The sequence below is a fragment of the Suillus bovinus genome, assembly GCF_016758785.1.
Source record: "Suillus bovinus strain UH-Sbo-P2 chromosome Unknown EDB93scaffold_8, whole genome shotgun sequence".
In the NCBI taxonomy this organism is placed as follows: Eukaryota; Fungi; Basidiomycota; class Agaricomycetes; order Boletales; family Suillaceae; genus Suillus; species Suillus bovinus.
Window position 1 is genome coordinate 320380 of NW_024542064.1, and position 22481 is coordinate 342860.

The 22481-nt window shown below is 46.4% G+C and overlaps 6 protein-coding genes across 6 annotated transcripts; 3 read left to right on the plus strand and 3 right to left on the minus strand.

Annotated features, from left to right (window-relative positions):
• Positions 1 to 1700: 1700 nt before the first annotated feature.
• EDB93DRAFT_1078802 (uncharacterized protein) lies at positions 1701 to 1904 on the plus strand (the record flags this gene model as incomplete). Its single annotated transcript, XM_041445408.1, has 1 exon — positions 1701 to 1904. One exon carries the CDS (start codon positions 1701 to 1703, stop codon positions 1902 to 1904), a length of 204 nt encoding a protein of 67 aa, XP_041311149.1.
• A 6211-nt stretch (positions 1905 to 8115) lies between these two features.
• Positions 8116 to 8314, minus strand: EDB93DRAFT_1056013 (uncharacterized protein; the record flags this gene model as incomplete). Its single annotated transcript, XM_041444757.1, has 2 exons — positions 8116 to 8250; positions 8288 to 8314. Coding segments are annotated over 2 exons (162 nt in total), but the record flags the coding sequence as incomplete, so codon positions are not given.
• Positions 8315 to 11296: 2982 nt separating this feature from the next.
• EDB93DRAFT_868933 (TPT-domain-containing protein) lies at positions 11297 to 12922 on the minus strand. The gene is made up of 5 exons (XM_041457759.1): positions 12586 to 12922; positions 12356 to 12538; positions 11999 to 12169; positions 11472 to 11943; positions 11297 to 11415 (listed from the first exon to the last, which is right to left on the minus strand). The coding sequence occupies exons 1-5, from the start codon at positions 12826 to 12828 to the stop codon at positions 11360 to 11362; spliced, it is 1125 nt and encodes a 374-aa protein (XP_041311151.1). The 5' UTR covers positions 12829 to 12922; the 3' UTR covers positions 11297 to 11359.
• A 69-nt stretch (positions 12923 to 12991) lies between these two features.
• On the plus strand, positions 12992 to 13381 carry EDB93DRAFT_1247007 (uncharacterized protein; the record flags this gene model as incomplete). Its single annotated transcript, XM_041452524.1, has 3 exons — positions 12992 to 13007; positions 13072 to 13240; positions 13291 to 13381. 3 exons carry the CDS (start codon positions 12992 to 12994, stop codon positions 13379 to 13381), a joined length of 276 nt encoding a protein of 91 aa, XP_041311152.1.
• A 1445-nt stretch (positions 13382 to 14826) lies between these two features.
• On the minus strand, positions 14827 to 15685 carry EDB93DRAFT_1238704 (glutathione S-transferase C-terminal-like protein; the record flags this gene model as incomplete). The annotated part of the gene is made up of 4 exons (XM_041451554.1): positions 14827 to 15111; positions 15175 to 15338; positions 15406 to 15577; positions 15632 to 15685. The coding sequence occupies 4 exons, from the start codon at positions 15683 to 15685 to the stop codon at positions 14827 to 14829; spliced, it is 675 nt and encodes a 224-aa protein (XP_041311153.1).
• A 2850-nt stretch (positions 15686 to 18535) lies between these two features.
• On the plus strand, positions 18536 to 20587 carry EDB93DRAFT_1078932 (vacuolar DHA amino acid exporter; the record flags this gene model as incomplete). Its single annotated transcript, XM_041445415.1, has 10 exons — positions 18536 to 18655; positions 18710 to 18776; positions 18830 to 18963; positions 19023 to 19129; positions 19180 to 19703; positions 19761 to 19874; positions 19925 to 20016; positions 20070 to 20203; positions 20255 to 20387; positions 20447 to 20587. 10 exons carry the CDS (start codon positions 18536 to 18538, stop codon positions 20585 to 20587), a joined length of 1566 nt encoding a protein of 521 aa, XP_041311154.1.
• Positions 20588 to 22481: the final 1894 nt, after the last annotated feature.

Here is a 22481-nt window from a genome sequence, read left to right on the forward strand (position 1 = left end):
GCTACTTCACTCAGTATATTCTATATACTATATACTAGCATATTCCAAGTGGAACGAAACAAATCTGTTGAGAAATGGTGGAGATCGTGTTTTCAGCGTGACAGCAGCCAAAATCACGATTTCAGTGTCACCTGCCGAGGCTGCCGACGTCGGACATTGAATTTAACAGCGTGTTTCATTGCAGCTGCAATCCGTGAGCGCGTGAGCAAGTAGCGAGCGCTGAGCTGGGCTCAATCGCTATGCCATGGGACGTCACCGAGGCAAGCTGGCGGCGTCTACTGACCCCGAGTACGAGTCCAGGATCCAGGCTGCACTCATGGGTGTCACAAATGGCACTTACAAGAATATTACAGTAGCTGCAAGGGCACAAAAGGTATGATTGTGTATTTTTCGAGTTCCTGCAGTGCTAATTTTATTGTACAGGTCGCACGGCAGACTCTTAACGACCGGAGCAAGGGTCTACATATGTCTCGCAGGGATTTTGCCAAGTCACAGCAACTCCTCCAGCCATCGGAAGAGGAAGCTGTCAAGGACTGGCTGGCTCATGAATCTGGTGCCGCACGCCCTGTGCACCCTCGTGATTTACGTGCCCGGGTCAACGAGATTAGTGGAAGGGTTCCCGGAAAGCATTGGCATCGTCGTTACCTCGCTCGTCACAAGAAGTCTATTTCTACTCACAAGCCACGGAATCTTACCACATCCACCATATTTTTTTGCTCAACCCGCGCATCCGAGTCCGAGTCACGGACTTCATAATCCATCTACTAGTATGCATCAATACCCACATCCACATACATTCCCTCAGCAATATTTTACACATCATTAATGATTGCATTTAGTTCTATATAATTTTTCGGTACATACTGTAGCTCACAGACTTATAAGTAGCGTCCTAATCAATCACTGTTGAAGTTCACGAATCCCGAATCACGAATCACGAAGATTCTAACGTCTGCCGAGCGGACTGTAGATTCGGCAGTGTGACTGTCCGTTACTATTCGTGACCTGAGTGTGACTCACGAAATTGTGGACCGTCACGAATAGAGCGTTACGGGATAGTAGTGTTACAGTTCTACTCTTTTTCCCACATTATCTAATCATTCCATTACATTCTATAATGTTCTATCGTACGATTCTCCTTTCTCCTTTTCTGATTCGCTAAAATATATTCAAGCTCCGCTTTAACATATTTTCCATTCATTACTTAAACCCTCTTTCATACACTTGTATTCTTTAACTTGACCTACGCAGACCAGGGCCTGCAATCTACTGCTTTACTTGTGCAACATTGAACTAAGACTTGTATCTTTGATTACACGCGTCATAGGAGATGTCGAGCATAACAAAAGGTCAAGTTAATCTTTACATGTGGCATTCTCTAGAATAGCCGCCCAGACCTAGACACCACGAACCCCAACACTCCACCACCTCCAGGATTTGCCTGGAATGTTGTTAAGAACACCCTCACCAAGCCAGATGGTGGAGTAGAATATACGATCGCCGAGTGGGCAGATCTACACGAAAGAAATGCACCCAGAGACCACCGTTGGAACTTTTGGACCAACGGCTACGAAAGAATCCCAGAAGACCAATCTGACTCAGACTCATCCTCTAGCACCGAACAACCATCTCCCATAGAACCAGAACAACCATCTCCCATAGAACCAGAACAACCACCTCCCGAAGAACCAGAACCCACGATGGCCAAAGAAATTGGAGTTGCCCCCGTCATCTTTAACGGTGACACCCGACTCGCACAAGGATGGGCCCTGCAGATGCAGGCCTATTTTGATATGAATGACGAAGTATACAACAACAACAAGAAGAAAATCATCTTCTTTCTCTCACGTATGCAGAAGGGTGAGGCTTCTAAATGGGCTGAAGGCCATTTAAAACAGATGTAAGCAGCCAGAGTTTACTCCACCTTCGATGCACTCCAAGCGAAATTTAAAGCCACCTTCTTCCCAAAGAACGTGGCCATGACCGCGATTCGCCGCATCTCCACCCTTAAGCAAACCGGTAGCGTAGCCGCTTACGCATCCTTATTCCACACCATCTACATCGATACCAGCATCGAAGAAGAAGCCACCAGCATCATGTTCTTTAGGAACAGCCTGAAACGCGAGATTGTAAACACCATACTCGCCTTCGAAACCATTCCCACCACCATCGAAGCATGGCTTGAAAAAGCCCTCAATGTCGAAGTAAGGAGGACCCTCGTCAATCCTCCTACTTTTACCAAGCAACGTGACCCTTATGCTATGGATATTGATAGAATGGAGGCAGGAGAAGATGATGATGGTGAGAAAAGAGTGAAGAAGACTTATCTCACGCCACAAGAACGTGAACTTAGGCGCAAGAACAGCCTATCACAACCCAATAACGAATTAACGCTGGGCGGAGACTAGGACTCAGACTAAGGTTATCACAACAAGAAAAAGGATTGAGCAGGTACGTCTTGTATCTACACTGTAGCAATCCAAGACGTACCTGCTCAATCCTTTTTCTTGTTGTGATAACCTTAGTCTGAGTCCTAGTCTCCGCCCAGCGTTAATTCGTTATTGGGTTGTGACACAGCCTCTGCTTCAAATGCGGCCAGAAGGGCCTTATCAAAGACTGCCCGAACCATCCAAAGGTTACTTCTGCTAGAAGAACCGAAACTAACTCTGCTTCCGATTCAGAATATCAGGAATTCCTAGAATGGAAGGAGTTTAAGGCTCGTCAAGCCAAGAAAGGCAAAGCAAAAGAGAAAGATGAGGAGGATTTTTAGAAAGAAGTTCTGCACCGGCGTCAGAAACTTCTAGAATAGGACCCTTAGTACAATCTATTGGCGATGTAAAATCTATGCATTGTTACAAGAACATCTAGATGCTTGGGCCCCTACCATTTTTCTCCTAATCCTCCTCATATCAGCCCTCGCGTCATACCCTTACCCTGACCTTACCCTTGTCATCCTCGTCATCCTCGCATTCCCCTTCGCTCTCTACCTGTCGCTTCAGCAGAGCCAGTACATCTGGCCGGATCCTTTCGCTGACGAAGCATACCCATGCTCCGTTCCACCACCTGACTGATCCTGTGGACAGTCCCCTTGCCCTTACCGTCTGGACGGTAACCTATGAGATGATGCACAACGCATCCCCTTTGCCCTCTTCCCTTTCCTGACCTCTGACTTAGTGCGCAGTCGCACATGCGACCTATAGATAGCTCTGCAGCTGCACGACCGTGCCCCTGCGCGTTTCACTTCTTATTTCAACTTTTGACTCACTTTCTTATCCAGCACGTTCTGCCTCGCCTGTGTCTCAATGCGAACGTGCTTTCCTTTTTTGGTTATACCCTTTACCGATTGCTTCTCTTGGTAGTACGAGTTATCACCCACTAATACTTCTCCTGTCCTCTATATAAACTCGCTACCATGTACTATATTCCCTAACTTGAATCTACTTGGTTCTTGACCTCCTACTCTCACCAGAGTGATCCTTTCTGCCTCGCCAGCAGTCTATATTCTATCTTCTTATCTGCTCTTCGCGGATAAGCCTATAGTCTCGATCTTTACTCATTGATTTCGTCGACGAGCAAAGCCCCTGTTAACTAGTCGGACTTCTGTCCTTCTAATTAACGACGATCTTACGATTAACCTTTGGGTGTCGTAAGCCTTGGCCGATATAGCTTATCGTCTCGCACCCGCTTGACATAAGCTACCCGATTTGGACATAGGTGTCAAATCTTACTTGCCGAAGCCTCACCAAGTAAGACCCCTAACCTTGGGCTAGCCCAAGGACGTCCTCGACCGTTGACGACACAAGCTCTGTTTGAGCATCGCCAACAGATACCATCCAAGTCGTAACATGCATATTCCACTCACCATTAGCTCAACTAGATCCGATAAAACCGCCGAAGCAGCCGCCCTGATAGACTCAGGCGCCGAAGGGGAGTTCATCGACTGGCAATTTGTCAGAAGGAACTCTATCAAATTTCATGAACTCGATAAACCCATACCCGTACGAAATGTGGATGGTACGCTCAACAAAGATGGACAAATCACACGGTACTGTAATCTATCCTTCTCTGTACGAGGAATTCCCATGAAAACACACTTCCTTATTACCTCCTTGGGAGGGGAAGACGCTATTCTGGGAATCTCCTGGCTAAAGAAAGAAAACCCTGATATAGATTGGACTGCGGACGAAATACACCTTCGCGAACGAAGCATCAAAACCTCTATTGAAGAAATAGAAGAAGAAGACGTCTTTTATGACGCATCAGAAGAATTAGAAGACGAATGGGACCCTGCCCAAGAAACCCTTCCTACTTCCTCCGATTATCACACTAACGACCTCCCTGACCTTCTTGACACCGAAACAGACATTGATGAAGACGAACACCTCGTTCTCGACAAAGACGATCTCCTAATAGCTTATTGCAAAGGAGACCACGTCGTCGGAGTTTACGAAAGTATTGACTTCGATACTCCCCTCACTAACGAACACATCCCCTTTGACCATAGGTATTACTCGGCACACAGCACACTGGTAAGGAAAACTGAAAACTTGTCGCAAACCCTCGCACAAGAATTCGCGAAACCAAAGAAAACCTTTGAAGAACTCGTCCCAAAAGAGTTCCAAAAGTATAAAGATGTATTTGGTGATGTAGCTAACGGAACCCTTCCCCCAGAACACAAGTTTGACCATAAAATCGATCTCAAGGAAACATTTTCATCGCGCAAGTGCAAAATTTACCCACTTAATCCCGCAGAAGAAAAAGCCATGAACGAATTTATCGATGAACACCTAGCGAAAGGCACCATTATCCACTCCGAATCACCACAATCATCTCCCTTCTTCTTCGTCGGCAAGAAAGACGGATCTCTCCGACCCTGCCAAGATTATAGATATCTCAACGAACACACGGTTAAGAACAATTATCCATTACCACTCATACCCGACTTGATAGATAAACTACGCGATGCGAAGATTTTCACCAAAATGGATATTAGATGGGGATACAACAACGTACGTATGAGAAAATCTGACCAATGGAAAGCTGCATTCGCGACGTCACGAGGACTATTCGAACCAACGGTAATGTTCTTTGGCATGTGCAATTCACCCGCCACCTTCCAGTCGATGATGAATGAAATATTCGGAGACATGATCCAAGAAGGATGGATAATCATTTATATGGACGATATACTGATATTTTCTAACGACTTTGCCACACATCAAGAACGGACACACAGAGTACTTCAAAGATTACATGATAACCTCCTCCACCTCAAACCCAAAAAATGCACTTTCAATGTACAAGAAATCGAATACCTCGGTATGATCATTAAACTGGGTTCCCTAGCCATGGACCCCGCTAAACTCAAAGGTATATCTGAATGGAAGACTCCTACAAAAGTCAAAGAAGTCCGATCATTCCTCGGCTTCGCTAACTTTTACAGACGGTTTATCGCCGATTATTCATCTATCGCCAGACCTTTGATCGATCTAACCAAGAAAGACGAAGTATTTTTATGGACTTCCGAGTGCGAAAACGCTTTCCAAAAACTAAAGTCCATATTTACGTCATCCCCTATCTTACAGATTCCGAACAAAGTATCCCCGTTCTCCATCGCCACTGACGCCTCTCTATATGCAACCGGAGCAGTACTCCTTCAAAAAGACTCTAACGGAAATTGGTTACCATGTTCTTTCCTATCACAATCTTTTAACCCGGCTGAACGAAATTATCAAATCTATGACAGAGAACTCCTAGCGATTGTCAGAGCCTTAAAAGCCTGGCGACATCATCTCCTAGGATCCCCTTTTCCTGTCCTTGTACAAACTGACCATAAAAACCTCCAATATTTCAGAGATGTACAAGATTTGAACAGACGCCAAGCACGCTGGCAAACTTTCCTTTCTCAATTCAACTTACATATAGAACACGTACCGGGTAAAGACCTTATCATACCTGACTTATTATCCTGTAGATCGGATCACCTTCCTGACGATAACGTCGAAAAGGACAATCTAGCTATCCAACTCCTTCCTGACTCACTCTTCGTTAAAACCATTGACACTTCTCTTACGGACAGACTTATTATTTCCTCTGCTGTTGACCCAGTAGTACACACAGCGTTACAAGCGCTTTCCGATCCCTCCATACCACCTCCACTCCGTTCCACCCTTTCCGACTGGAAACTGGACGGCGGAATCCTTATCTATAAAGGACTCACTTACGTACCCCCCAGCGAACTCCGAAAGGAGATCACTTCCCTACATCATGATTCCCCTACGGCAGGACACCCCGGATGCTATAAAACCCAGGAACTTCTCTCACGAGATTACTGGTGGCCCGGACTCTCCACGTTCGTAAAGAACTACATTGACGGATGCAGTATTTGCCAACAGAATAAAGTCAACACACACCCATCGTCACCTCCACTCTTTCCTATACCCGCACCCATCTCTACAAGACCTTTCACCCATTGTTCGGTCGATCTCATTACCGACCTCCCCCCTTCTGACGGCTTTGATAGCATCATGGTCGTGGTAGACCATGGCCTTTCGAAGGGGGTAATTTTCACCCCTTGTCACAAAACTATTGACGCCGAAGGCATAGCAAACATTTTCTTCTCTAAAGTTTTCTCACGATATGGACTATACAATAAAATTATCTCTGACCGCGGACCTCAGTTTGCCTCTAGATTCCAGATCGAACTCGGAAGACTACTCGGTTACAAGAATTCCCTTTCCACCGCATTTCACCCTCAAAGTGATGGAGAGACCGAACGAGTCAATCAAGAACTCGAAGTCTACCTCCGGATCTTTTGTGCCAACGACCAGACCGGGTGGGCTCCCATATTACCCCTTGCAGAATTCGTACACAATTCTCATCATCACTCCGCCCATAATGCTTCCCCCTTCTATCTCATGATGGGATATCACCCTAAACACCTCCCCGATTCTCATCCAAAGACCGATAATCCTAATATCGAACAACGACTCTTTATGCTTAACAAAGCACGTGACGAAGCGCTAGCTGCCCACAAACTATCTAGGAACACCATGTGTCAACGAATCACATCTAAATTTGTACCATTCTCTAAAGGCGACAAAGTATGGCTCGAAGCCAAAAACCTTCACCTAGGATATCCCAATCGGAAACTTGCGCCAAAACGTGAAGGACCCTTTGTCATCTCCGAAGTACTTTCCCCAATCACCTATAAATTAAACCTACCTGCACAATGGCGTATCCATCCTGTATTCCACGCCGCCCTTTTATCTCCTTATAAAGAGAACGACACCCACGGTCCTAACTTTGTCGCTCCACCTCCTGACGTCATTGACAGAGAAGAAGAGCAAGAAATCGAAGCTATTATTGGTCATCGAGGCACAGCATCTAGACGCTATTACCATGTGAAATGGAAAGGATTCCCGAGTTCCGAGAACAAATGGATGACAGAAAGGCAACTAGGTAACGCTTCCGAAATTCTTCTTTCTTATAAACAAGCACAACACCTTTGACATTTTATTTAGTAATCAGTGCTTACTACCCTTAAAACGGGGGTAATGTTACAGTTCTACTCTTTTTCCCACATTATCTAATCATTCCATTACATTCTATAATGTTCTATCGTACGATTCTCCTTTCTCCTTTTCTGATTTGCTAAAATATATTCAAGCTCCGCTTTAACATATTTTCCATTCATTACTTAAACCCTCTTTCATACGCTTGTATTCTTTAACTTGACCTACGCAGACCAGGGCCTGCAATCTACTGCTTTACTTGTGCAACATCGAACTAAGACTTGTATCTTTGATTACACGTGTCATAGGAGACGTCGAGCGTAACAGATAGGTTTGGGGGATAGGTATAGCACAGGTATACCCACGGTCAGAAGATCAACACCGCACCCTAACCCCACTACCCATACTAAGCCGCGGATAGCAGCTTACCTGCGTTGTTGCATTTACCCACGGATAGCAGCTTACCCGCGTTGTTGCATTTACCCGCGGGTACACAAACAAGAAATTGTAAACTGTGTAGGGGATAACGCTCTCGTCCTCTCGTTTTCTCTTCTTCAGAGATCTTAGTAAGGTCCTTGGGCGCTACCAGACCCCAGCGGTGCTATGAACCAAGACAGAGGAATGCACGGGTTGACGAAGGAGACAAGAGGTTTCGAGTAAAGCATAGAAGGTGCCAGCCTTGTGAAAATACATGTTCGACAAGGTAGCTATGGTGTGTAACACATAAGTTGTGATGCTAGTGAGAGCAATGGTGCACAACCTACCAGGAATACAAGTACCATGCGGTGCAAATTTGGATATGTCTTTTGATTATGGATCCACCATTGCAGTGGGACTTGGTTATTCTTGCTGCAAATAGCCCTCAAGCTCATCTACTAGATATACCGTTAAGCCAAGGGTCCGCTATGGACTGCAGAGACGATGGTCTGAATGAGCGAGGCCGTGTCATTGGCAGTAGACTGATTAACCACAATGATGTGAAATGTAGAGTCTATACTGTTGAACCACCGAGCTGCAGCGGGTCATGGGGCCCGCCATTGCAGTCAACGACCTCCGAAAATTAAGGATGGTAGTTAGTGGTGAATCCTATTCAATATACTATATAACACTGCGGAGAAGTTCGGAAATAGCGCGGCTACCGTGACTCTATTTAAAAAAAAAAAAAAAAAGAGATGAAATATGGGTTCAGACTGGAACATTAACGGTCCTCTAGTGAAAAACTTACAGTCCTTTCGTCTACAAAGTTCCATCTTCCACTACTAGTAGGCGGCCTAGTACCCTCGTCCACTGGCAGCGCACTTCCTCCGCTTTTGGCGATGCTTAAGTAAGCCTGTATAGGACCTTCCACTTTAGTCAGCCGCAGTGACTGATTCTCACCGCAGCCTCGTAGAAGATCAGTCAAGTCAAACGTGAAACCTCTCAGTCTGTGATTCGATATCCCACACCTGAAGGCACCTTTTAGGTATGGGATATCTAATCGCAAACATTGGATGTATGAGTGCACTGAAAACGACAGTACTAAGAGCGCCAGACACAAACATAACAGCCACATTTAACTTGAATGTGGACATCAACCCCACTGCGATCTAATCTACCAGGTCGATGTGTCAATGATGAAAACTGTAGGAGCTCCCCTGTGGTCGACTAGCCCTTTTATTTGATAGTGCTCTCCCCGCTAGCGGATCCAGTGGCGACTCGCCTCGTGAGTCAACATCACTTCTCTTGTTCTTTTACTAACTGGCTTACTCTCCGAACTGGGATGCTAAGATCCACATATACGACATTCCGCCTAACGTCTTTACTAGCATGTGGCCTACACAAAAAGAACAGTGTCTACTCCACGTAGGTGATTCCCGACTTATCTGCACTACTCTACTAATGCCATTCTCGCGTTCTAGCGCCATGCCCCGTGCTGTGCGTCGTAATCACATTCAGATCTCACCTATCAGCAGCCCGCCACACATCCACTGCAACCCGCTTTCCGTCGCTACCTTTGCAAGATTGTTCTATTCGGGACGATGAGCCTCGTAATCCACTTGACTCAGACGCACGTTTCTTTGTTCCATCGTTACATTCACAGTATACCTGGCGATCTCCTTGCAGTTCTCTGCTACATTTCCCGTAACCTCACAACTATCTCGATCGCCGCGAGGGCGTGAGCATCCACTTTCGTAATTACCATTATTATCTACTAAATTTTTGAAAGACTCAACGCACACGAACGTCAGCCACTACAGTGTTCTCGACTACCCTCCAACCACCCTCGAGGACCACCTACGTCACTCGTTAATCTGACAGCCCGTTCGCGCAGGTCATGCGCCTATGCCCTCTGTCGATTTGCCTCTCGCTTGAGGAAATTGATGTGTCGGTTTTTATCACTGTAACCCTGGGGTCTTAGCTCACTTTGCAGCTCCCAGCGGTAATGACGACGTAACACGTGATGAAGACTTTACAGAAATCCACTATCACCGAAAGGGCAGAATATCACCAGAGTGCATGAAGCCAGCCTTTTGCGTAATTGCTTGTAAACTATCACAACTCAGAAGCTCGTCGCCAAGATGAATTGTGATTTGATAAAAGTGTATTCGACCCGCCGCCGATCAAGCAAGAGGAATCAAATTTTCGGCATATCAGCAGAAGCCCAAGGACCCGAAGGACATGGAAATGAGATCCCGAACTTCGGGAATTTATATCACTCCTTTCCCCGCGGCTCGTGCGTTCATCACTTCAGTTTTCATTGTTGTATTTACCCTGTGACACTGCATGAATAAATCAAGTTCGCTGTCTTAGTAACGGTTGTGCTCCGCCAAATTGAAAGGATCATGTCCGTGATTTGCCCGTGTGCGAAGCTGGATGAATATCTGGTGCTATCGATTCAAAGCTTAGCGACTCTGGGTGTTCCGGGCCAAGACCTTGCCTGCGGTGTCGTATCGGGAGCGTGGCGCTGGGATGCAGCACCACGCTCATTTCACCTCGGAAAAGAATGGGGATACCTCGAGCAGGAAGAAGGATATACTATAGCCGAGAAGATCTACCGCAAGACGGAGTACGACAGTCACTCGTGCGACAGGCAATATGTACAAGCTGATGAATGGGAATACAGTCGGAACAAGATTCAGGACACAAAAAATGACACGTACAACAATAGGAATATCACGCAGCAAATACTCCAGTGCTCAAGCTGCGCCAGCCTCCTGGTCCGGACGGCGTCAAGTTAGTCGAATCTATGTGTAATTGCTTCTGAAATCAAACTACAGAACACAAAATAACAAATTCAAAAGCATTGCAAAAGTTCGTGAAATTTGGCATGGCTTTGCATCGGAGAAGTGAGCAGGGCACGAGGGTCGAGTAAGCATGGATCGGTGCGGTATGAGAGCAGGGTAGGAAGAAAGCACAAAACAGCAAAGTCAACACAAAAAGACAGGCGGCGAGTCAATCAGTACGAGTAAGACACCCTGGGCCGAGCTATGGCGAAAGCTACGTAGGGTATGGAAGGTAAGATGGAAACGGGTGTACGCAAGTCAGAGTCTGTATATGCGTCATAAGCATGTCCATGTGAATTGTCTATATGTTTTAAACGTCGTCACAGGGTTAGTGGCGACGACAAACAGAAAAAAAATACGCAATAATATGCAAGAGGACCGCTACCATCGCCCATCAAGTGATGGTGGTAGGAAACCGATCCAAGTTAATCAGATAGACGCGTCTGAGCGCGCATAGAACACTGCTTCGAGCAAGTCGTGAAAAACAAGTGCTGGAAATGTAGTCGAGTGAAGGAGTCGGGGCAATATGGGAGCATAAACGATAGATGGTGGAGGGCCCAGGTAAAGTCCGATATCAAACAATCACTTCCCACCCGACACCTTGAACATCACCAGCCCACACAGCGCTATCGAGTATCCTGCACGAGATGTCAGCACAGGACAAGCATCAAAATCAAATCCGACGAAAACGCACCAAAAGTCTGCAAAATGCCAACCGTCCCACCCCAAATAGCTACACTCCCCGCAACCAACAAAACATCCTTCAATACCCCCGCAAGTGTCAACACCAACCCGCTCCCAGCACCCACCAAAAACACCGCAGCGATATTCAGCAGGAACGCAAGTAGCGCGTTTGTGAGAAGGAAAAAGGGGGTAATATGGGGTGCTGCTTCTTCGCCTATAGCAGCAAGCAGTTCTCCTGACGCACCGACTAGTGAGACAGTAGCGTTGGATGCGGCTTCGCCTGATACGGCAGACATCGCATGACTGTAAGATCCCATGATACTTCCCCATACTATGCGGAGTGGCTCTAGACCCTCGGTGAAAGGTATAACGCAGAGGTTGATGACGGCGCAGACAGGTGCGTAGAGATGGAGAGAAACGAGGGGATCCATCTTGAGTCCGTGGAGGAGGGTTTGGATGAGGACTAGGCGGGTAGCTTCAAACTGGGAGGAAAGTTTGTTAGGTGTGTCCCTAGACTCGAAGCAGAGCAGTGCTCACCCCGACTCCTCCAGCTTGAATGAAAAACCCAATCCAACTGAAAAATCTTTCACCCTTGCTTGTGACGGCGACACCAGAGGAAATCATGAGGACGATGAGGAGTAGCTTGCGAGAAGGTTCACTGATGCGGGTGGCCCATGTGATAAGTAGAATCGCTACGGGGGTGAAGGCCTATGTAGATGTTAGTACGGGAAATGTACACAGGAGCGCGCACGAGGCATAGCGTAAAACGAGACAACGTGTGTAGTACCGGGTAAGCGGAGATGAGGTGGTAATGAAGGTTGAACAGAAACGGGGAAGTTTATCAAAGTGACAGCGCCAAAAGTGTGAGAAAGATAACGCATGGGATTAACGGACCTTGAGCATCTGGATATATGCCACGCTCAGGTATAGATAAGCAGTGTTGCTGAGGATGAGACTGCCAGAGAAAAGAAGACCGATGGGCAGGATGGAGCGTAAGAACATGTCTTTGCTGACTGGTACATCCTTTGCACCGTCCAAGAGATGTGTGGTACGTTGAAGGACTCGAGTCCCGATAGCCTACTTAAAGTATCAGTAAGAGTATCAAGAAAAGACGAAAAACTGACCGCAAAAGTCAAATGCCAAGTGACCAAAAAGACTGGATACTTAAAGTTTAAAGTGTTGTAGATGTAATTGTTGTAGATGATGACTCCACTACTGAGAGCAATCCACACTGGAATGATCGTAGCGGCACTAAACTTTGCACGATTGCGAGGTTGTTGTGCAGTGGCAGGCGAAGGAAGGTCTCTATTTTGACGAACTTCCTCGAGCTCGACAGATGTAAGCTTCTCTAATTCATGTTTCTCCATGGTTTGGAGTCGCGAATGGCGTCGTGTGTGGTGGTTCGACGTCGTTATGGAGAAGCTTCGTCGTAAGTAGGAAGAAAGAAGTGACGAGACCCGAGTATTGATGAAACGGTTGATACGACCCCTGGAAATAAACACAGCCACACAGCGTCCTACCGCAACTTCAATGTCAAGCTTGCAGGGTTACGTCGATAGCGAGTCCAAGCTTTCTCGTTTTCATCTTGATAATAACTGGTGATAATTTAGGGCGAGTCCTTCTGGTACTGCAAGACGGAAGAGCCATCGTCGGCGTTCTAGCTGGTTATGACCAAAAATCAAATGTGGTCCTCAGTGATTCAAAAGAGAGGATTTATAGCATCGACGAAGGTGTAGAAGAAGTAGAACTAGGTCTCTACCTTGTCAAAGGCGACATGATGTGCGTGAGATCACTCAATTATAACAATGCTCTCACACTTTCATCCCCAGTGTGCTCATCGGAGAGATTGACGAAGCAATCGATCAAGCCGTAGACCTTGCTACCATACGCGCAGAACCAATCCTACCTATTCGCTATTAGCGCCAGGCTGTAAGATACGAGGAGACCGCCAATGAATCACCATGGGACACCCAGTCACAAAATGTATGTCTACAAGCACGGTCGTGGACACTGATCCCATACGCGTCCTATCCTATTTATCAACAAAGGTCGTTAACTTTATACATAGCACCATGTGCTTCCTGCGAATTCACCCTTCCACTATCTTTGATCTGTCCGATTTTGAGTCGACGCTCACGCATTCTACTAAATAGAAATAGATCGGTCCCACCTTGAAAAACATCTCGATTATTCAGTCTGCCGTCCCACAGCTACCCACCCTACAGTTCAACAACGAAACCGAACTATCCCTTTTACCTTTTCTGACAATCCAGATTCCTCTCCCGTTCTTCGACCAATATACTCATTGTGCTCTAGCAGGACAGACCATAAATAACATGCCATGCCCATAACGACTGTACCCCATGCAGAAATTAAAGTTAAGTGTTACTCTACCCAAATCAAACATGCGTGCTTCAAGCTATAGGATCACTCACCATCCAAATCGGGATCCAAAATCATATCAGGTACCTCATACCCATCCGTAACATGCGTTCCTGCTACGTATTCCAGCGCAGAACTAGAACCTGCTGATACGACTCAGTTCCTCGCTTAAGTTGTTCCATGCCATCAAGTTATCTCATAGGTGCGGCGATCTCTGAATAAATCGACCTTTTTCTGATTCTGGAATGACAGGACTCGCCTACTCTTGTTCATCAGTAAATAGCATGAGCTTTTTTCTCCCGTACCTGCTTGAGACCTGCACTTTCACTCTATGGACCCTGGTCGTGAAATCGTGTCACGTACCAGTATCCTTTTCCTTTGCACCGTGATCTGGTGAGTGTTTTGAACTCGATATGTGTTTCCCTTAGTCCCAAGTCGAAATCGAAATTTGAAACACGGGTGAGTTCACATACAAGGTCTATCTTCCATAAAGGGATTGTCTTCTATCATTATGTAAATTTATGAATCGTTCAGGATATTAAGCTTTGGGACTGTTTTGGGAGCCTATCTGTGTTGGTCCGTGATTGGGACGTCTTAATCCCTGGGCGCCTCGCCACTAGTGTTGAAATTACAATAGAAGAGGTATACACGAGGTATACACTGACACCGCTGCTTCCTGCCTAGCTTTCAAATGCTCATCATGATAACACGTTGCAGGATTTCAGATATGGACCTGGATAGACCATTCCAGACCTAGCCTAGAGCATTCCAGAGCACTCTAGAATACCTTTTGAACGTAATTCCACTAGCGGCAAAAGGTCAGTCTCCCCGACGTGTACAAGTGGCAGGGTGGTATTGACTGGGAGAATCAGTCATCTTTGAATAGAGATTTGAAAAAACAGCTTGCAGATTCAGATGCAACTACACTAATCAATTGAAGGACGTTTCGAGGTATAGTATGTATATCCTCTTCCACATACAGTCTACTCATCTTTTTTAGGTGCTACAGGCACTTCAACGAAGTCCGCAGCCCCGAAAATGTCCTTAATACGAGGATCACCTGCCACCCTCGCGTAGTGTGCAAACACGTTCGGGTAGAGTGCTCGTTCAGCAGCACCGAGGGTCACTCGAGCAGCACGTTGGATGACACCAGCTAAAATGATATCCGCCAGTGTAATCTCATCAGTGACGAGGAACTCGCGAAGGCTGAGGTTCTGTTCGAGGAACTTGAGTGAGCGCTCTTGACGTTCGAATACAGTTTTGTGGATCTATGATTAAAGTCTCAGCATGAGTAATCGAGATAGCTGTTGTACACGTAAAGAAAGACTGACGCTTTCACTGTAGGCTTTCTCTTGGAAGAAGCGATCTACCAACTGCCACACCAAGTCGGTGTATGCGTTGATCTCGTGCTCCGCAAAGTGGATCCACTGGTCGACTAGCGCAGCATCTTTGATGCTGTTGCCGAGGAGCTTAGACTCAGGGGCCAGAGATGCAACTGATTATGAAACGGTGCTCGGTAAGAATGGTATGCTTAAATTGTAGGTGCGACGCATAACACAGACCATAACGTGCAATAGAGGCACCCTCCAGAAGAGTGAATCCATCCACGCCTTCAAAGGTAGGGATCTTGGCGAGCGGGAATTTGTTAACAAATTCAGGTGACTTGTTCGTGACGCCGAATTCGAAAGGTGCAAGATCCACTTCGAGGCCTGCGATAGCAGCAGCGCTCAATATCTGCATCAATATTGTATTCAGTCGATATAACTCTGCACAAGAACCGGAACTGACATATTTAGTTTGACGTTGACGACGATCACCCCAGAGAGAACCGATTAGAACCATTGGATTTGATAGAAGGACTTTGAGATGCGATGGAGGTTGTGAGTGATGTTTCGTCCATTGACCCCTTATTTATACCACAGCAGAACAGTCATGAACTGAACCAAGGGTTTTCCGGGCATCGGGTTTCCCACAACAGAGAGCGGTACCGATCGTGTCTGAGTCACCCAAGTGTCACTGTTCTGAGCTCAAACTTCAACTTGTGCGATTTTCAAAGACATACATCTTGACCTTTGGTCGCAGGCTTGTTCTATCAGCTGTCAGTATGCATATTTTAGAGGCGAGACCAAGTCTTGAAGTAAATGCGGGTGAAGGAGTACTTGACAAATCAAGGATCTTCCGATGATTAGAACTTTGTCAGATAGCCGTGACAAAGCAAGGGACACGGGCGCTAGGCAAATAAGTCAGCATCGGCAAAATACGATACAGTTATCCTCCTCGATCCCTCATTCTTTTACCTCTTAGAATCCCAAAGTCCCTCACTTGTTCCTCCAACCACACTCTCTCGTTGCCAACAGATCGTGTCCCTCATGCATATGAAGCACCATGATCGCACGGACCCCTTTAAATCCAATAGCAGTCGAATTTGAAAAGTGGTGGTAGCCACTGGTAGTAGGCGCTGGCGAGTTGGCGGGCTCGTCACTTGTCAACACTCCGAACTTCCTAATTTGTATCCCGCGCCCAAATGCCACGTAGCCCGCCGGAGTATCCCGACTCCCGACACACGTCCAGCTGAGCGGGCACTTTTTTTTGGCCTTCATCCATTTTTCTGTCGTCGTCGTAGTCGAGTTCGGCATTAACGCACATCCTCACTCGTTGTGACACAATCGTCATTAACATTACAATCAGTTTTTCAAAGTTACTGTCAAGGCATTTTAATCACGCAAACTACCGTTAACGTCCACTGCAACCGCTTTCGATTCGCAGACTGTCCAATATATGCTGCGCAATGCAAATGAGGATACGGAGAACTTGATCTTTGTTATAGATAGTCGTGCTTGTTGACTGGATGATCATGATCACGCGCTTTTTGAAGCTGAAAAATCAAGTTTGTCAAGGTCTGATATGTTGGGCATCATGAAACGGATACGAATCTGTACTAAGAGCGTGTTGGCTTTTTCGTGGCATTAGATAAATGGGGCCTCCCTCGTACATCATGCGAAGAAGTGACGAAGGGCGGAATTTGAAAATTGCAGTCCATGGTCCATGGACTGTAGTAAGTCGTGTACGTTGTACAATCATTTGTTCTTATCCTTGTTGCATACCTCTCAAATGAGCACCGAAATTGACACAGCGCACCAAAATGATACTCCATCCCGCACATTACATGCCAGCACAGCTGCAGCCTCCCAGGATCTTGATCTGGTGGTACGGTCTCCGTCGTGCCACACAGAAGACACCTACTCAGAAGCATCTTTAGCAACTGTAATATCTGTTATCATCGAGCACCATATCTGACAAGCTGGCCCGCACTGGCAGCGCACGTGTGTTCGAGTCACACTAAAGTTATAAGAATTCAAATCGCGAGGCATGCGGGCATACTGCGGCTGGGATATCTTGCGCGGAAATGGAACAAGAGTACGTCAGACCTTGGCCAGTAATGGGATGCTAGCCTAGATATCGATTTTTCACGAGTGGTGTGACTGGGGGGACGTCCCAGTCAGTGGCGGGAGGATCATGACGTGGGGAGCGGGAGTTCAATGTTTGCCAAATTGTTTCACATCCAGAGGACTTGCTGACCCTTGATAATTATAGTGGCTGACTTGGTGCGCAGGTCTGTTCTTCCACCTTTCACGATGAATAACAACGCTGGAAGTCGATCTAGAAGGCTAGTAGCAGCGAAAGTTTCTTCGTCTCTAGTCTTTCAGCCTCGCATGACACCCTCGTCTCTTGGCGCCGGTGACACCGACCAAGAAATTTCATGATTTGGCAATGTGCTGTTCTTCCCGCGCTGAACTGCGACTACTCAACTTGAGCTACTAACACGTGACCGCTCGTCAGTAGTTTTATGATCCAGATTTTTTGTCCACATAGTTAACATCGTTTGGTAGCAAGGAAATTCAAAAAACTTTGTGAATAAAGGTAGAACCTCGGACCCTCGTCGTTGCGCATAAGGTTAGTAACCAGGCCGACTTCGGGCGAGCCCCTGTATTGATATTCGCACAGTTTCCTGTCTTCATTCCATTTTTCAGATAACTTATCCGCTCTCAGACAATCGTCTGATCCAGCGCCTCGGTATTTCGCGTCGAGCGACACTCACCATGACTTTGGAATTTCGTTTCATTCATCACATTCAGCAGCAACCGTTTTCGGCCCCATTTCAAATGATACAACAACTTTAGCCACGGGCAAGCCAAACAGAAGAATTTTGCAACATACTGACCAAGTCCAAAGTCCAGAACAAACCCGGGCCAGAGATTGGGAAGACACGAATGAAGCGAAGCTATTTTATTACGAGACATCGAACTTGTCCTGCTCCTGAGGAACTTGATACGAGGAAGAAAAAGATACACAGGGTATCGCGCTCGATTTTTTTGCACTCTCCTTTGTTTTAATACGCCAGTATTCTTTCACCCCATTGGCAGATTATCATCCCCTTTTCTTTCGGCCGACATGCTATATGTTACACGACTGCTAGGGAGGAGAAATGTTATCGAAGAAATCCCCGATAGTTGTTGCTAGCCAGGCCAGGATTATCTTCACAGGCGTATGCACCTTTTTGGTACATACCGATATCGCAATATCTTTTTGAGATCTATTACCGTGTAAGTGGCCCATTGTACTGTATAAGAAGCGATTAATCTTGGGTCAGATTGCCAACTACTTTTACCTCTTCTTTGCAATTTGCGGGTCATGGCTAGTCCAACCGCTGCGTCCGAATCCAACATATCACACCAAAAGACAGATACTGCAATTGACATAGAACATGTCGTAGTAGCTGACGATCCCCGTCAGTGGAGTTATGCTAGAAAGGTGCGTGTATCACGCGATGCATCTTGTAATTAATCTGACCCTTCCCGCCGATAGATGACGATCTTGTGCATTGTGTCGCTGGCTACATTGCTGTCTACGATGTCTTCTAACATTCAAAATCGTTCGTCGAATGTCTTTTTCCGATGAATAGTTGAAACTCGATATTTCTTGCAGCGTCAAACACTCTGATACAGGAAGATCTGCATGCAACAAACAGTCAGATTAGCTTGACACTGTCGGCGTTCCAACTCACACAAGGCAACGTTCCTCTATTATGGAGCGCCGCAAGCGAAATTAAAGGCCGTAAGGTTAGTGTATGTGTATACTCATTGATCTGTTTGATGAACGCGGGTCTCCTTCATCGTAGCCTGTCTATTTGGTGTCTTCCGCCTTATTTGTGATAGGAAGTGCTGTATTGGCATCGTCAAAGACCATTGAGGTGATGATCGTTATGCGAGTACTCCAAGCTGCGGGGTGAGTACACTTGATAAAGCTTGAACATTAATTACTTCCCCCTCTTGCAGATCAAGCGCTGCTATTTCTATTTCAGCTGCAACTCTAGCTGATATCTACGACCCTCACGAACGAGGGACCAGGATGGGCATCTTCTTTGCTGCACCTGTATTAGGACCCGCCCTGGGCCCTATAATTGGCGGGTCGTTATCACAGGTCTTCAACTGGCGCGCAACTTTCTACTGCATGTTAATTTGTGGAGCAGTTATCTTCTTGTCCTTCCTTATCCTGTTTAAGGACACATACAGACAAGAACGAAGTCTCATGTATCGCTCTGCTTTACAACGCCTAGCTGCCTCCAAAGAACCCGTCCAGAGTGGAAACGAATCTACCATCAGCGAACAAGACTCCAGCACGCCCGGCAAGGACACCGAGAAACAGCTCGAGCCTCTTGATATTATGGACGCGGTCCCAGTGCTGATCTCTACGCCAAGACCGAACGTTCTGAGACTATCAATACGGGATGTCAACCCCTTTCCACCATACTTTCGAATTTTGTCGCGAAAGAACAACGTTTTTATTCTTATCGCTAATGGTGAGTGAAGATTTGGTCTCCCCACGTTGTAACTAAATCATATCACTTTGTGATAAGGACTCATCTTAGGATTTACCTTTTGCCTTTCATACACGTGTGCCCGTACTCTCGCCGATAAATATGGTTACGATGCGTTTAAAACTGGTTTGGTCTTACTTTGCCTTGGCGTAGGTGAGATATTCACACCCTGGATTGTGGTAAATTGCTAATTTCCTATGAAGGAAGTGTCGCTGGGAGTGTGATTGGCGGTCGTTGGTCCGACCGGGTACTTGCAAGCAAGAAGGCGGCGAACGGAGGAAAGTGGTCCGCCGAAGTAAGCCTCCTGTACAATTCAACACTAGAACTCTTTTTTGACGTCCTGCCAAGATGCGCCTAGACAGTTCGAAAGTAATAATGCTATGGTTACCTCTATCTGTTATCGGTTATGCCTGGGTGTGCGAAAAGCACGTCAATGTCGGCGTCGTTTGCACCATGCTCGTTCTTATTGGATTCACTTCCACGTCTGTAGACCAGTCATCTCGTTGTTGTGATTACCTGACATCTACTTGCAGATGGATGTATAGTTGTACATTGGCATACCTCGTTGATGCCAACCCAGGTCGCTCGAGTACAGCGGTTGCTACAAACAGCTCGTTCCGAGGGACCCTTGCTTTTGCTTCGGTTATGACTGCTGTACCGCTTCAAGTGAGGTTTTTTAATCCGCTATAACCCGCACATGCTGATCCAAGCCTGCTCTCCTACAGGATGCTTTAGGAGATGGGGGATTGTATACGGCATGGGCCGGCATGTTGGTGGTGATGGAGTTATCTGTTTTATTGGTAATACGCAAGGGTGAATCATGGCGCACGGAAAGCGAGCAGCGCGAGCTGAAATCTAGGAATTAGAGAATCTTCATTTTTATTGGGTAAGACAGGCGTAGAATAGGGCTCGATGGTTTGTAACAAGTTTGTGATATAGAGATCATGTAGACTTGTATAGAAGTTGAACCCAGGGTAGATCGTGCATTATGATGCCAATCCTCGCTGAATCGTTGGTTAGGATCGAATCTGAACATCTAGTATCTACTTGCATTGGCAAGGCAATACTCGAATATTGTGAGATCGCACCTCATAGTTGTAACGAGGGGTAAACACAAGGCCAAAAATTCGAGTCGCGAGCGACCCGAATTATTAAAAACCAGTGAGATATTTTTCATGATCATAATTACAATATTTATTCTTGCGGTCCATTGCAAATAACGACTGATTTGACCTGTGCGAGAGTTAACACAAGAATGCCTCTACAACCTCCTTCAGGGCTCCTCTCCGAAATACCATCAGAGGACTAGTGAGGAAGTCGTATATATACCGCCACATGACAATATGTCCTTTATTTTCATGGCCAAAAACAATAAATATAAAATCATTCATAACGTAAATTCCCCGAAATCAACGTAACGCACCCTAGAGAACTCAATCAGTTCTCCGATTTTGTCTTCACCCCATGTACGACTCGGACTAGCCGTGCCACTGATTACGTTGTTGTTTGATGGCATGCAGCATCGACCCGACGAAAATCCCAGCCGAAGATGACGAGTTGCAAACGGTTAACTACAAATTTACCGGCTTTCACACTGATAGAACAACTCTAGCACGGCCGAGATTTCCTCATGAGGAAGAGCTTGCCACAGTGTGTGAAGTTGAGAATATAAGCTGAAGTTAAGCGTTCATTTCAGTGGGTTTGCAGATCCGGGCCTATGGTATTGAGACGGTGTTAAAGGGGAAGGCATTATGAAAAACATACTAAAAGAATCACATGAATTCACTAGATCATGCCTAGTGTAAGATGAGGTACGGCAGACTCAGAGATGACAAAATGATGATGTACCCGGCTTCCTAATCAAAGACAGCGGCACCTTACCCAATGGAAACAACCTCAGGGTCGCAGTACACTATCCTGTTCAGCACTGTCAAAATGCTTTGCGCAACTGGCTGCCAGTGTCTGGAGCCTCAGATTTCATTGATGATAGGCGGGGGGCCCGTGGCAGGACATAAGTGGACACCGCTTCGGAGGGCTTCTGTGACATCACTATGGAAAACGGACATTAGCATAGATTAGCATTTGGCCAGTACCAGGAAAAGGCGGAAGTCGGAGAGTACACACGTATTTACTTGTCTGCCTCATAGATCTGAAGGCCATTAAACTTTGGAGTGTCGATGTGTGGTGCTGGATTCGTGAAGGTCGTTCGCTGGAGGCTGATTGGGAATTACGTTGGGAAGGCCGAGGTATGCGCCAAGGGATGTCGGGTGGGAAGTGAGCGCTTGATGCATTTGATAAAGCACTTGCGTTTCGTCTATGAATTCCATCGCCCAGTGCCTTCACGGTCCCCCATCCCTCCCAGCTCACATCAATTGGGCCTCGTTTGATGCCCAGTATTCCAAGTCCACCTCATACAACGCTACCAGTAACCAGGATTCAAACCAAATGAGCATCGCGAATACTTATACGCATATATAGAGAGACGTTACCGGAACGGAGAAAACTAGCTGAATATACCGACCTATGAACTTCATCGCGCGAAATGCGCACACTGCCAAGCAGATACAGAAGGCCCCGAGCATATAATGTCCGAACGGCACACGTACCACATGATATGGGACCTAATAAAAAACCTTGGGCCAAAGAACGGACCCGGAGCCTGACCTCAAATGAACATAGTGCGGAGTGCGGCGTGCGATTCTGGATTGCGGGAACATTAATCTCTCCCCAGAACAACAAAACGAAACCTAGTGGCAGAAC

Coding starts and splice junctions, on each gene's coding strand:
- EDB93DRAFT_868933 (XM_041457759.1), bottom strand. CDS start 12,828: ATGGAGAAACATGAATTAGAGAAGCTTACATCTGTCGAGCTCGAGGAA. Junction 12,539..12,585: donor CTTGGCATTTGACTTTTGCG/GTCAGTTTTTCG, acceptor TACTTTAAGTAG/GCTATCGGGACTCGAGTCCT. Junction 11,416..11,471: donor TGGCATTTTGCAGACTTTTG/GTGCGTTTTCGT, acceptor CATCTCGTGCAG/GATACTCGATAGCGCTGTGT.